At 43.3% G+C, this 15,617-nt stretch overlaps 1 protein-coding gene across 1 annotated transcript in view; it reads left to right on the forward strand.

Annotated features, from left to right (window-relative positions):
• The window catches only part of slc38a2 (solute carrier family 38 member 2), a 30,861-nt gene extending 22,651 nt beyond the window's left edge, over positions 1-8,210 (forward strand). Inside the window, exons 13-14 of the mRNA XM_084336160.1 lie at positions 6,952-7,049; positions 7,861-8,210. Coding sequence (XP_084192286.1) covers positions 6,952-7,049; positions 7,861-7,980 — 218 coding nt within the window. The 3' untranslated portion in view covers positions 7,981-8,210. The remainder of the gene's footprint in view (positions 1-6,951; positions 7,050-7,860) is intronic.
• Positions 8,211-15,617: the final 7,407 nt, after the last annotated feature.

Genomic DNA, 15,617 nt, shown 5'->3' on the forward strand with positions numbered 1-15,617 from the left:
TAGAGAAGCGGGCTGAAAAATCTATTCTCTTATTTCCTGATCAGCACACACACACACACACACACACACACACACACACACACACACACACACACACATAAAATCTAATCTACGAATTCCAATCTGGCTTCAGAACATCCCACTCCACTGACACATGCCTTCTCTATTTAAACGACCACATCAAACAAGAGGTGGACGCGGGCAAATACTGCGGCATGGTCATGCTGGACCTACAAAAGGCCTTCGACACTGTCAATCACACCATTCTGATTGACAAGCTAAAAGCAATTGGTTTTGATAGTCTATCAGTGAGCTGGATGCAATCCTACCTGGAGGGGAGAGAGCAGATGGTGGAGGTAAACGGTACCCTATCCCCCCCCCTCACAGTAAACTGTGGTGTTCCACAAGGAAGCATACTAGGTCCGCTACTGTTCCTAATTTATGCAAATGACATGTCGTCAGCTTGTGACTGCAACTTGTTCCTGTTTGCGGACGACTCAGCCCTGCTGGTCTCTGACAAGAACAAATTACAGGTTGAAAAAACCCTCAGCTCAGAACTAAGCAAAATCTGCATATGGCTCGCTGATAACAAACTATCATTACACATGGGCAAAACAGAGTCCATTCTCTTCGGTTCAAATAACAAACTCAGCAAGACCGACGGCTTCTCAGTTACAGTGGGTGACAATATTGTCACAAGGAAAGAAGATATTACCTACCTGGGTTCCATCCTAGAGGCAAATCTTTCCTGTGACAAAATGGCATCCAATGTAATAAAAAAAGTCAACCAACGAACTCGTTTCTTGTACCGGATCTCCTCACTGGTAAACAAGAATACCCTGAAGACTCTAGCAGGAGCACTCATTCAAGGGTACTACGACTATGCTTGCACCTCATGGTACCAAAGCACCTCAAAGGCGCTAAAAACAAAATTACAAACATCTCAAAACAAACTGGTCAGACTACTGCTTGACCTTACTCCTAGAACCCACCTCACCCCTGCCCACTTTGACAACCTAGGATGGCTTAGAGTAGACGACAGAGTACAGCAACTTGCAATGGGCCTGGTCTACAAGATACACTACACGACCAAGGTACCCATGTACATGACTAAATACTTCCCAAAGGTCAGTGAATACCACGATCACAACACCAGAGGGAGCTCCACAAATCATGTTAAACCCAGATTCGGCTCAAACAAGGGACTAAACACGTTTCGCAATTATGCCACATCAATGTGGAACGCCCTACCCAAAGCTGTAAAGGAATGTGAATCACTACCCACTTTCAAAAACACTCTCAAAAAACACCTAAGGGAGACTGCAACTCGAAACTGGCCCCTGTAAATGTCCGAACACAACCCCCGCCAACACCCCCCCCCCCCCCACTCCTACCCCCCCCCCCCCCCCCCCCCCCAACCACCTCCAATGTACAGTCCCACCCCCACCTACCCAATCCAATGTACAGTTTCTACGCCTAATGTATATACTCTTTTCTTTCTGGACTCTTTTTGTATCACAAATACAGTACTGTAATTGCAAATCTGGTATGTCATAAATGTATAGATGTAGCAGTACTGTCTATCTGTATGTCATGTATGTCATATATGTTACGATGAATTGGAAATGGGGGACCCTGGTGGAAACAAGACGAAAGTCTTTCTCTGGTCTGCATCCCCTTAACAATTGTATGTATTGAGCTGTACTGCACTGTACCCATTCTGCAATCTGTTAATAAAGTTTTCATTCATTCATTCATTCACACACACACACACATAGGGGACACGTTGATATATCTGTGAAAAAAGCTCTGATTACCCCAAGACTGGTAAAATAGATTCCTTACCTCAGATCAGATGTTCTCCAAAAAGTAGGGCTGTCTTAAATACTTCGCAACATAAGTCCCACAACATAAGATAAAAAAAAAATATGTATATATATATTATAATTAATAATTTATTTTTAGCTTCGAATTAAAATCGAAGCTCGGCCCCGAAGCTTCGATTGCCAAAAAAAGCTTCGAAGGTCAGCCCTACCAAAAAGATTATTCCAATTCCTGATCGCCATTCCAAATATCGATCGCGTTTATTGATCCAACGCTGGGTGCTCGAAACACATATCCCACGCTGTTCTGAGGGACCACAAAGACTGCAATTGGCTCGGATTACATGCCTGACAAGCAATGTTCCCTCTAATTTTTTTTCGGTCTGAGCAAACACTCAAACCTCCTGAGCAGACATCAGCAACTACTGAGCAACATACATCACCTGCCGATTAACCGGTTAGTTGATAAGCGGCGGTTTGTAAAAAATCTGAGAATCTTAATTTCCTTCAATGTCTAACATAAAAATATATACATTTAGCTGATACACAGAGAAATAATACAAAAAGGCATATTATATTCCTTAATCAAATATTTGTTTGACCATTGATTGACGATACAGAGCAAAGTCCTTACTTTGGCGGCGGCGGTGTGAGTCGTGTCACTAACTTTTGTCTTTTTAGGAGGCTGACTCGTCATTATTTTATTAAGTGAATTATAATGCGACTTCAAGGGTGACCATATTGTGATTTTTTTTTAAAGAGGACACTGCCTTCATCCTCAAGATACTTAATGATACTCAAAGTTTACTCAAAGATGCCTTATCATTATAATATATTTAAGGTATGCCTCCTCTGTATAGATATAAAATTATTGTTTATATTATTTTATATAACAAAATAATATCTCTCTATAACCAAAGCATGCTGTATTATGCCTAAAGTAATCTATCTGACAAATCTCAAGAAAATAACAAAATCAACCTATGACAAAATAATATATATTTTCAAGTCTTACTGGACAAAATAAATAACAAGAAAAATATGAAGTAATGTTCTAATTAATACCTCTTCTGTATTAGAAAATCCAGCTTAAAAAATATATCTTTGTATCTTTTCAATGTAATGTAAATTATAAAACAGTAACCTCACAAAGATACTAATTTAAAAGTGCACTATGCAGTTTCAGATTTGTTGCAATTAGTGTACTAAACTAATTTATTACACACATAATCCTTAGAATGATTGTATCATAACAAGCATCTTATCAAACCAAAACATCATTTTGAGGCATCAAAATAGTTTTCAATTATTTTCTTTCTCTCTCTGTATAGCTGCATACTTCAATCAATTCGGTCAACTTTGCCATCAAACTCTTGCCTCGCACTGCTTTGTTTGTAATGTTTTTCTGTGTCCATGTGAGCTTTGAGATCGCCACCACTTTTATTAGACACAGAAACATATGGTCAAGCTTTGCACGCGTTGCACTCCGCTTCCAATTAGTCTCGACCGGGACGATAAATTGGGAATTTTCTCTGCAGTTAATCTGTAATGTACATTTTCGCGTTGGCATTGTGAGGAGCCAGCGATGCTGGTCGGATCTGTCCGCTTCCTGCTCTGTTGTGTGTGTCTGTGTGAGGGCGCAGTAGCGCCGCCCACACGGCACTGAAAGCGAGGCTTCTCTTGGTAACGTCACACGCAACAGGTTACCGTAGTATTCGGTGCAACGCGCCAGTCAATTTAACTACAGTACATGCATATTTTACACAAAAGTTTCTGTGCGCGACAGATTTCAGATGTGCGCAGGAGCGTTTTGCCATGTGCGCGCGCGCGCACGGGCGCACCTTAGGGGGAACATTGCTGACAAGTAAAATGTGGATTCCGGATTTTCTTTTCCCCATGCGTTTTCATTCAGTCCAATCCAAAGGGTGCATTACCATCCGGGAGACAATAGGGGGCGGTATTTTCCCTGTTCGAGCTCAGAGAGAGTCCCAGTGGTAACGTGAGGCTAGATTGATGAAAAATGAATGGAAATCGCTAATAAAAAAATAACGATTAAGATTTCTCATCGTTAGCACTGAATAGTTGGCATGAAATAACGAGAATTCTCGTCATTGGCACTCAAAGTGTTAACACATTGACCGCCGGGGGTTGTGCCCATCTCATACCCCTCTGCCACCGTTAAAAGCCTATGGAGATGTTTACCTTCTTTGCAGGGCTATAACTTTTTAAATTGTATTGCTATATTGACATTACTATGGCCCATTCAACATCGATTATCGTTCAGGATGTGGGAACGTTATACTTTTTCATTCATACATTGTTGTGTTAATACCTTCGAGAATATAAGTATGTTTTTAATCTTTTCTGCTGTAATTCCAAAAACGCTAGTTATAGGCCCAAACGCATATGATAGATTATCGATTGCCGTTTCTTTCCCATACACGCTATATTAAAAAATTTAAATGTATATGATTGGTATACATTATGCTTTATCATGCGTGGAGGGAAGTGGGGGCGGGGTCGTTTATAATTCCTTGATCATCAGTAACGGCTTTATGTAGTATCCGGGTGATATATTGATCAGATGGTTTGCAGTGAAATGAATAAACAATCGGGCTGAAAATACCGTTATATTCCCCTTACCGTGGGCCGATGAGACTGGCGGTGAAAGATCCCAATTATTCGACGCCGATCGCCTAGGTCCATTTCCGGTTTGTATGGCGCAATAAACGCTGAAATCATATAGATTATTAAGTTTAGAAAGGGATCCATATGTACTATAGTGTCTGTCAGGAGCCCCGTAGCGAGATGTCACTGCCGGAGGAATTTCCTCGATGCACCGATGGCACTTCCGGTTTTTGCGAGAGTGTAACTCGCCCGATCATCCACCAGGCGGCGGTATTGAGCCGTTGCAGTCACATCTAGGGTCCAGCTAGGACATCGGGGGTTGGCTGGATGAATTATGAATGCCATGGCGAAAAAATGAAATATTGATCTCAAAAACGCTGTACAGCGATCTTGGCAGACAACGCATGGCAGGCAATAACGCTGGACAGCGTTTGTGGCGCTGGATGTGTTAAGAGTCAGATAGTCCTAACAGTGTTTATTATTAATATTAAGAGTCAGATAGTCCTAACAGTGTTTATTATTAAGAGTCAGATAGTCAATCTGCCCGTCGCTTATCAATGACTTGTTTTCCAGTCAACATTGTCGAAGCGGATTGTTTTTTTATCGGTTCATTTTCGTTTTATAGCATTTTGAAAGGCCCTCGTTTTCAAGAAAATATAAATATTCCATGATAATCGCCCTTTACTGGAATATTCTAGAATACATGTCATTTTTCGGCCTATTTATGAATCGTTTTCAAATAAACGCTAGATTATTGATAGTATATGTGTACGTATGCACGCTATATAGGCGATCTGAAAAATCGATTCTCTGATTTCCTCAAAGCGATCGCCCACACACACACACACACACATAGGGCGAACGCTGAGATCTCAGCGAATACAACTCTGATTATCCCAAGACTTGTAAAATAGATTCCTTACCTCAGATCAGATGTTCTCCAAAAAGATCATTCCAATTCCTGATCGCCATTCCAAAAATCGATTGCTTTTATTGATCCAACGCTACATACTGTATTATGTATTCCACGCTGTTCTGTGGCTCCACAATGAATCCGATCGGCTCGGGTTACATGCCTGAGAAGTAAAATGTGGATTCCGGATTTTTCTTTTCTCATCCATTTTCATTGAGTCCATTCCAAAAGGGTACATTACCATCTGGGAGACGATAGGGGGCGGTTTTTTCACATCTGAGCTCCTACAGGGGCTGCATACCAACGGGAGACTCGGTTGATGAAATATGAATTCAGATCGCTAATAAAAAAATTAAACGATAATTGTCGTCGTGGGCATTCAGGCATTGGGCTGATAAAACGTCTTATCACGTTTTCGGCATTGAAAGTGTTAAGAGTCAGATAGTCCTAACTGAAACGGAGGGCTAGGGCCTCCACAGGGTGCGTTTGATAGAGCTGGCGGACACTATGGGGTTGTGACTCCGATTAAAGAATCACACAGAGGCGTGCTGCAGTTAATGATTGTATTTGGGAATTTGCATGTGTGGTTGTCTACAAAGGAATACAATACAGTATACATTAGTAAACACAGTAGGGACGTACATAAACATAATGTCATAAACATGTGGTCTATAGCTACAATAATATTCATTAGTAATATAGTGCAACTAGTAACTAAGACATTCACTTAACCAGAGTTATTATATATAACCTACATAGCCTATGCAGGGAATTACTCAAGCAGTACATGCAGCAATATAAGTAGGCATACTGTAAACCAGGTGTAAAGATACATTCAATTCACTAACAGTAATGAGTGAGTTATATTTATATAGCCTAGGCTAGCTAACATGTGGCTAAGCTAACAACGCAGCACAGCAGCATCTCACTAGCAGAGGTAGCCTAGGCTAGCTAACATGCGGCTAAGCTAACAACGCAGCACAGCAGCATCTCACTAGCAGAGAGAAACAACATCAACAGAAGTAGATCAATGTGAACATACTGTAAGTGTAGGGTAAGCTGAATGAATGAATTAGGCAGGAACTAAACATAAGTACTGTACTCACGTCTGTCATTGACGCACACGTTCCTCAAAGGGACAGAAGTAAACTACTGCCGCACCGTCAGACAGCTGAACTGAGCCCAAACTTGCGCGACGTTAGAAGAAGAAACTCTTAAAGGGCCAGTAACCTTATCAGAAGACTAGAGTGCGACACTAGCTGGAGCACATCACGCTGAACGATTACACTGGCATAAATCAATTACACTTTTCTGTCAACAACATATTAAAGGGCTATTACAGAACAAAGTAGTCTTATTAACAGGGCTTTCCTACACTAACAGTGTTTATTATTAAGAATCAGATAGTCCTAACAGTGTTTATTATTAAGAGTCAGATAGTCCTAACAGTGTTTATTATTAAGAATCAGATAGTCCTAACAGTGTTTATTATTGAGAGTCAGATAGTCCTAACAGTGTGTATTATTAAGAGTCAGAGAGAGAATGTTTCCATGTCGTCATGACAACATTACGGTCTCTCTCCTCCAGGTGCCTCTGCTGCCGCCATGTTGATCTTCATCCTTCCCTCCGCTTTCTACATCAAACTGGTGAAGAAGGAATCCATGAAGTCTGTGCAGAAGATTGGGGTAAGGAGATGTTTTTCTCTGCGCTGAGCTGCACAACCAATGAAATACATATTTTCCTGACATAATTTTGATAACGAAACAATACATCTAAGTTTTGAATGTTAATTAATATCTATTGTAACATAATTATAGAGGTAATTATATTGTTTACATGGTTTACTCTTCTCGTATTTTTATATTCAGATTTTTATAGGGCTGACCTCGATTAGTTGAATGGTCGACTAATCGATCGAAAGGAGCCGTAGTCGACTGCCAACCTCTTAGTCAAATGCAAAAAAAGAAAAAAAGATTATAATATATATATATTTTTAAATCATTCTTTCCAAAAGCAAAGAGGCCTAGAAGCGTGGCTAACACTAATGGCGCACATACCAGCGAGGCTAACTGCCTAAGAAAACGGGCACAGAGGCACTGAAAGGATCTCACCCATCTAATGAACACACTAGACTAGACAAATATCAAGATGTATCCATCAGTGGACCAATTGCATGCTTTTGCAGAGGACAAGAAGCCTTCAGTCGACTCCTTCAGACATTAAGCACAACCCCCCCCCCCCACAGCCCAAATGGAATGATCCCCCCAAATGTTTGCATTCAGGGGGATCTGCACATTTCAGCCAATCAAAGTCGACTATACAAATCCTTAGTCGGGGACAGGCCTATATTTTTATATTATTGCCTATATTTATGTCTTTCTACTATTACCCTGCCCATACCTGTATGCTGCTATGATGCCAACATTTACCCCAAGGGGACCAATAAAGGAACATCTGATCTGATCTCATGGTATCTCCTCTAACTGTCCCCTGCAGGCCACCATCTTCCTCATCAGTGGCGTCCTGGTGATGACCGGCAGCATGACCCTGATCATCCTGGACTGGATCCACAACGCCTCGCAGAGCGCCGCCGCTCACACAGACGGGGGGCACTAGGAGGCCACCTGCCCGGGAGGAGGGTCGGAGGTCGTAGGTCGTAGGGGAGGGCGGACTGCTATAAGAGTGCGAGCGAGGCAGTGGAGGAAAGAAAGAACTGAGCTCTGCGGAGCAGAAGACCACGCCATTCCAAGAGAATGTATCTGAACTTTGTACAGTCTGCTATTAGGCCACACAGATGGTGTTTTTCCTTGTTGTTGTTTATTTTATTTTATTTTTTAAACTTTGGTTACGTCTTTTTTTTAATGTTAAATTTTTTTGTAGTTCAGGTACAGTTGAGAAAAAAACAAATCATTTCGACGGTGCCTCAAACAGGGGCGACTTTAGAGGTCAGAGGTCAGAATGCAGGTCATCTCCAGGTACGACCCCCCCTGTGCAGCGCTGGCTGTCGCCTCAAAGCGCAGCGAGCGACAAAGATCTGACCGAACAGCCGTTAAAACCTGGAAAAGACAAATAGAGGCGATCGATTTGAAAGTAGCTTCTAGTCGAGGACAATGAAGTTCCTTCCAGTCTTTGTCTTATTTTTTTTTACTTTGCCAAAAACGTATTTGTAAAATGTCTTGGTTTTATTGAAAAGCACTTACTGTTCTGAACACCCAGACGGCTTATCAGTGTTTGTACCCGAGGCTCTCTGTCTCTGTCTCTCTGTCTCTCTCTGTCTCTCTCTGTCTCTCTCTCTCTCTGTCTCTCTGTCTCTCTCTCTGTCTCTCTCTCTCTGTCTCTATCTCTCTCTGTCTGTCTCTCTCTATCTCTCTCTGTCTGTCTCTCTCTCTGTCTCTCTCTGTCTCTCTATCTCTGTCTCTGTCTCTCTCTCTGTCTCTATCTCTCTCTGTCTCTCTCTCTGTCTCTATCTCTCTCTGTCTCTATCTCTCTGTCTCTATCTCTCTCTGTCTCTATCTCTCTCTCTCTATCTCTCTCTGTCTCTCTCTCTCTCTGTCTCTCTCTGTCTCTGTCTCTCTCTCTGTCTCTATCTCTCTCTGTCTCTCTCTCTGTCTCTATCTCTCTCTGTCTCTATCTTTCTGTCTCTATCTCTCTCTGTCTCTATCTCTCTCTCTGTCTCTCTCTCTCTCTGTCTCTCTCTGTCTCTCTATCTCTCTCTGTCTCTCTCTCTGTCTCTATCTCTCTCTGTCTCTCTCTCTGTCTCTATCTCTCTCTGTCTCTCTCTCTGTCTCTATCTCTCTCTCTCTCTCTCTCTCTCTCTCTCTCTCTGTCTCTCTATCTCAATTCAATTCAAATAGGCTTTATTGGCATGAAATATCAACATACTTATTGCCAAAGCAAGTCCAACATACAAACAATAACATATATATTATTAAGCAATAAAACATACCATAATATTAGCAATAAGTAAAACAATCAACAGAAACATATTAAATTACAAAATAATCATTCAATCGGGTAGTCATTTTACAGATGTAGCCACCCAGATACATGTATTTACAGGGCTTGTTCTCTTATTGTATGACAACCATCTACATATTTTGCAGCTAATACTGTACACTGACTTTTCTCCCCACATATATATAACAGCTTTTGATTATCAGGGAGATGGATAAACTGTGGATCAATTTTATTTATTTTATAAAAGAAAACTTCTCTTAGATCCTTGTATTTCTCACAGTATAGTAGGAAGTGAGGTTCTGTCTCAACATCCCCCTGATGACAAAGTGAACACAGCCTGGCCTCTCTGGGCAGCCAGTTCTGCCTGTGACGGCCTGTTTCTATGGCTAGACTATGTCCACTCAGTCTGTACCGTGTCAATGTCTTTCTTAATTTTATATCATTCACAGTGGTCAGGTATTCTGCCACCGTGTACTCTCTGTTTAGGGTCAAATAGAATTCTAATTTACTTTGAGATTTGGTTGATTTGTTCCAATATTCTATATAGTTTTCTTTTTGTTTTGAGGTTATTTGGTTGGGCCAGATTTTTTGGTATCTGTCCTGAGGCATTTGTGGGCAGAGATTTCTGACTAGCTGGCAGAGGGGACTCTTATCTGGGTTCATCTCTTGGCTCTGAAGGGCTTTGTAGTGGTAGGAGTGGGGGTCACTTGATTGGAGGTGTGTGTAAAATTTTATGGCTCGCTTTTGAATTTGAATGATTAGGGGGTATTGGCCGAGTTCTGCCCTGCATGCATTATTGGCAGTGTGTCTGTGGACCTTAAGTAGGTTTTTGCACAATTCTGCATGCAGTACTTCTAATGGGTGTTTTTCCCATTTTGGGAAATCTTGGTTAGTTAATGGACCCCACACTTCACTGCCATATAATATTATTGGATTTATTACGGAATTTAGAATTTTGAGCCAGGTCCTAATTGGGATGTCAATTGGAATTTTCCTTTTGATGGCATAAAAAGCCCTTCTTCCCTTCTCCTTCAATTCATTCACAGCCATATTGAAGTTTCCATTATGATTTATTTTCAATCCCAAATATGGGTAGCTTTTTGTGTTTTCTAATATGTGTGTGCCTAATTTAAATGTATTATGTGAACTCTGAGACTCGTGTCTCCTTTGAAAGATCATGACTTTAGTCTTCTTCATGTTTACGTTCAGAGACCATGTCTGACAGAACTGGTGGAGGATGTCTAGGTTCTGTTGTAGACCCTCTTTAGTGGCTGACAGCAGAACCAGATCATCTGCGTACATCAGTAATTTTACATTGGTATCGTGCAGAGTCAGACCGGGTGCAGTAGAAAGTTCTAATAACTTTGCTAATTCATTTATATATATATTGAACAATGTTGGGCTTAAATTGCACCCCTGGCGGACTCCGCGACCCTGGGTGAAGAAATCTGTTCTTTTATTTCCAATTCTAACAGCACATCTGTTTTTTGTGTACATGGATTTGATCAAGTCATATGTATTTCCTCCAACACCACTTTCTAGAATTTTGAAGAAAAGACCTTTGTGCCAAATTGAGTCAAAGGCTTTTTCAAAATCGACAAAGCAGGAATATATTTTGTTTTTGTTCTGTTTTACGTGAATGTCAATTAGGGTTTTAAGAGTGTATATATGGTCAGAGGTACGATAATTTGGTAAGAATCCGATTTGGCTTTTACTTAGAACGCTGTGTTCTGTAAGGAATTCAATGAGTCTGGTGTTGATGATACTACATAGAAGTTTGCCCAAATTACTCGTCACACAGATACCCCTATAGTTTTTTGGGTCATGTTTATCTCCACTCTTGAAAATTGGGGTTATGAGTCCTTCATTCCAGACATCAGGAAAATAGCCTAGATTTAGTGTCAAATTGAATAAATTTAAAATATCTCTCTCTGTCTCTATCTCTCTGTCTCTATCTCTCTGTATCTATCTCTCTCTGTCTCTGTCTCTATCTCTCTCTGTCTCTCTCTCTGTCTCTATCTCTCTCTGTCTCTCTCTGTCTCTCTATCTCTATCTCTGTCTCTCTGTTTCTCTGTCTCTGTTTCTCTGTCTCTGTTTCTCTCTCTCTCTGTCTCTATCTCTCTCTGTCTCTCTCTGTCTCTCTATCTATCTCTCTATCTCTCTCTCTGTCTGTCTCTGTCTCTCTATCTCTGTCTCTCTGTTTCTCTGTCTCTGTCTCTCTCTCTGTCTCTGTTTCTCTCTCTCTGTCTCTCTCTCTATCTCTCTCTGTCTCTCTCTCTCTCTGTCTCTCTATCTATCTCTCTGTCTCTATCTCTCTCTCTCTGTCTGTCTCTCTGTCTCTGTCTCTCTCTCTGTCTCTGTTTCTCTCTCTCTCTCTCTCTCTGTTTCTCTCTCTCTGTCTCTCTCTCTATCTCTCTCTGTCTCTCTCTGTCTCTCTCTGTCTCTCTATCTCTGTCTCTCTCTCTCTCCCTCTCTCTCTCTCTCTGTCTCTGTCTCTCTCTGTCTCTCTCTCTCTCTCTCTCTCTCTCTCTCTCTCTCTCTCTCTCTCTCTCTCTCTCTCTCTCTCTCTCTCTCTCTCTCTCTCTCCCCCCCCCCCTGAGTCTCTGTGACCTTGCTTCTAGAATCTGCTTCACTTGTAAAATGCATTAGTGCAAGTCGAGGACAACCTGCCTTCTCACGCCTGACACTGAGCTGCAGCGAACATCTCAGAGACCAGCGAGTCTTTTAAACTATTACGCTTTATAACCTGCTGGAGACCTTGTTGAACAGCAACGACACTACTGCTTCAGAGAGAGGGGGGGCTGGTCTGCCCCCCCCCCTGGTTCCATCTCCTGACGTGGGGGAGGACTTAAAAATGTTTTCTTTATGGGAGAATACTATGAATCTGACCACATGCAGTGGTTGTAATGTACATGTTTAACTTGCAAAAAAAAAAAGTTGGGGGGTTTCTTCACGACAGCAAGGCCACCGCCAAACCTGTCACTGAACGTACGATGGCTTCCGATGCGACGTTTAGGAGAATGTCTGTCGCGATTTCAGTGTTTATCCTACAGTGTTTGGGCAGATTTGCGCTTTGTGAATGAAGAACGCGAGAAGCTGGAACGCAAGAAGGATAACTGTCCCGCTTGCTGTCACCTCGTCACACCCTGATCGGTCGCTGTCACCTCGTCACGCCCTGAGCGGTCGTTGTCACCTCGTCACGGGTCGCTGTCACCTCGTCACACCCTGAGCGGTCGCTGTGCTTCCACCTCATCCAGAACAGTTATTGTCCAACAACTATTTATGGAGACCGTGAAATCAATGTAATTTATCTATTTTACTATATTTATATATTGTATGTATATATATGTATATATCTATTGAGTTCAACTGTATATATGCTTTTGTTTGTTTTTGACATTCTTTTTGGCAGTTAGCAAATTGAAGGCATTGGAGCTGTATGAGAGAAAATAAGAGCTGGTGAGCTTTACGTTTGAATTGTACCTGTTTATTATCGAGCTGCAAGCTCCACATCTCTTGATATCATTTGAACATGTCGTCCCACTTGGCTATCTGTGAAAGCCCACATGGACCCAACCAATGCAGCGGTGGGCTAATGTGTGTAAAACACATTTTATTCTTTTCTGTTTGGCCCCTGAACTTGTATCGACGACATTGTTTATTCTACGCACATCTGGGTTGGAGAGTAACGTCAGCATCTCGCCTCAGGAGCTCAAGAGGGCGCATTGCCCACCAGTGTTACAGTCTTGTTTCAATGAAACACTATGTATATCCTGTAATTATTGTCCAATTAAAGTCAAAAGATAAATCTCTGATATTATTGCTCCGCTGATCCTTTTTTTGTGTTGGATTCGTTTGGACGGAGCGGGACGGTGCCGGTCGTTATGGAGACGGGAGATCAGGTTCGGGACGAGATGTGCTTCTCACAGTTGCACATCGGGTCACACATTACAAATAAAAGCATCTCCTACTAGTTTGTAACTTCGCAGGTTTTTGGTTTCACATCAAATAATGCTTGCGACGTAATAAATATACTTTACTTATTGAAACCGAATACTAGGAATGTATTTACATCAAGGGCGTAGGTTGGTTTCAACATAATAATAATAATAATTAATTAATTTTATTTGTATAGCGCTTCTCAAGAACCCGAAGTCGCTGACAGTAGGCAGAGAAACAAAGAAAAACAAAGAAACAAAAAGGAACATAAGACCACAGGGGAAACAGCAATGACTTTGGGTCATTGAAAAGCGCTATACAAAATGAATGAATTATTATTATTATAAAGCCACAGTAACAAACATCAGGTTGGAGGGGGGGGGGTAGGGTTGGGGAAGGTTGAAGGCCAGGGAGGCGGGATTTGAAGGTGGAGAGTGGGGCAATCTCTGATGGTCTGAGGGAGGGAGTTCCAGTTGAGGTGCAGTGTGAGAAGGCCCGATCACCCAACGTTTTTAAGTTTGGATGACAGGACAGTGAGGGTAGCAGGGGAGGAGGACCGGAGGGAACGGGTGGGGCGGCAGGGGAGAAGGAGGTCAGTCAGGTAGGGGGGGCCAGGCTATGGAGGGCTTTGAAGGTGAGGAGTAGTGTTTTGAAGTTTATGCGTTCCTTGATCGGGAGCCAGTGGAGGGAGTGGAGGACAGGAGTGATGTGTTCACGAGACCGGGTGTTAGTGAGGAGGCGGGCGGCTGGGGGGGTTATGGTGGAGTCATTGATGATGAGTGTGATGGGTCTGGATCTGGTGAGGGTGGTGTTGGTGCCGAGGTGAAAGTGATGTTTTTACAATGGAGCGGACATGGGGGTCAAATGAGAGGGTGGAGTCGAGGATGACACCGAGGTTGCGGACTAGGGGGGTCGGGGTGATGGTGGAGTCATTGATGCTGAGTGTGATGGGTCCGGATCCATTCAGCTGCGTTCTGGTGAACTTTTATGAGTCACGTCTGCTAGGTTGAGATGGTACGGTCCTGTAGGGGTGTCTGTCTGATGGTACAGTCCTGTAGCGGTGTCTGTCTGATGGTACGGTCCTGTAGGGGTGTCTGTCGGATGGTACGGTCCTGTATGGGGGTCTGTCTGATGGTATGGTCCTTTAGGGGTGTCTGTCTGATGGTATGGTCCTGTAGGGGTGTCTGTCTGATGGTACGGTCCTGTAGGGGTGTCTGTCTGATGGTACAGTCCTGTAGGGGTGTCTGTCTGATGGTACGGTCCTGCAGGGGTGTCTCTGATGGTACGGTCCTGTAGGGGGGTCTGTCTGATGGTACGGTCCTGTAGGGGTGTCTGTATGATGGTACGGTCCTGTAGGGGTGTCTGTCTGATGGTACGGTCCTGTAGGGGTGTCTGTCTCATGGTACGGTCCTGTAGGGGTGTCTGTCTGATGGTACGGTCCTGTAGGGGTGTCTGATGGTACGGTCCTGTAGGGGTGTCTGTCTGATGGTACGGTCCTGTAGGGGTGTCTGTCTGATGGTACAGTTCTGTAGGGGTGTCTGTCTGATGGTACAGTTCTGTAGGGGTGTATGTCTGATGGTACGGTCCTGTAGGGGTGTCTGTCTGATGGTACGGTCCTGTAGGGGTGTCTGTCTGATGGTAGAGTCCTGTAGGGGTGTCTGTCTGATGGTACGGTCCTGCAGGGGTGTCTCTGATGGTACGGTCCTGTAGGGGGGTCTGTCTGATGGTACGGTCCTGTAGGGGTGTCTGTATGATGGTACGGTCCTGTAGGGGTGTCTGTCTGATGGTACGGTCCTGTAGGGGTGTCTGTCTCATGGTACGGTCCTGTAGGGGTGTCTGTCTGATGGTACGGTCCTGTAGGGGTGTCTGTCTGATGGTACGGTCCTGTAGGGGTGTCTGTCTGATGGTACGGTCCTGTAGGGGTGTCTGTCTGATGGTACAGTTCTGTAGGGGTGTATGTCTGATGGTACGGTCCTGTAGGGGTGTCTGTCTGATGGTACGGTCCTGTAGGGGTGTCTGTCTGATGGTACGGTCCTGTAGGGGTGTCTGTCTGATGGTACAGTTCTGTAGGGGTGTCTGTCTGATGGTACAGTTCTGTAGGGGTGTCTGTCTGATGGTACGGTCCTGTAGGGGTGTCTGTCTGATGGTACGGTCCTGTAGGGGTGTCTGTCTGATGGTACGGTCCTGTAGGGGTGTCTGTCTGATGGTACAGTTCTGTAGGGGTGTCTGTCTGATGGTACAGTTCTGTAGGGGTGTCTGTCTGATGGTACGGTCCTGTAGGGGTGTCTGTCTGATGGTACGGTCCTGTAGGGGGGTCTGTCTGATGGTATGGTCCTGTAGGGGTGTCTGTCTGATGG

Source organism: Notolepis coatsorum, assembly GCF_963971535.1.
Source record: "Notolepis coatsorum genome assembly, chromosome: 19".
NCBI classification, from domain to species: Eukaryota; Metazoa; Chordata; class Actinopteri; order Aulopiformes; family Paralepididae; genus Notolepis; species Notolepis coatsorum.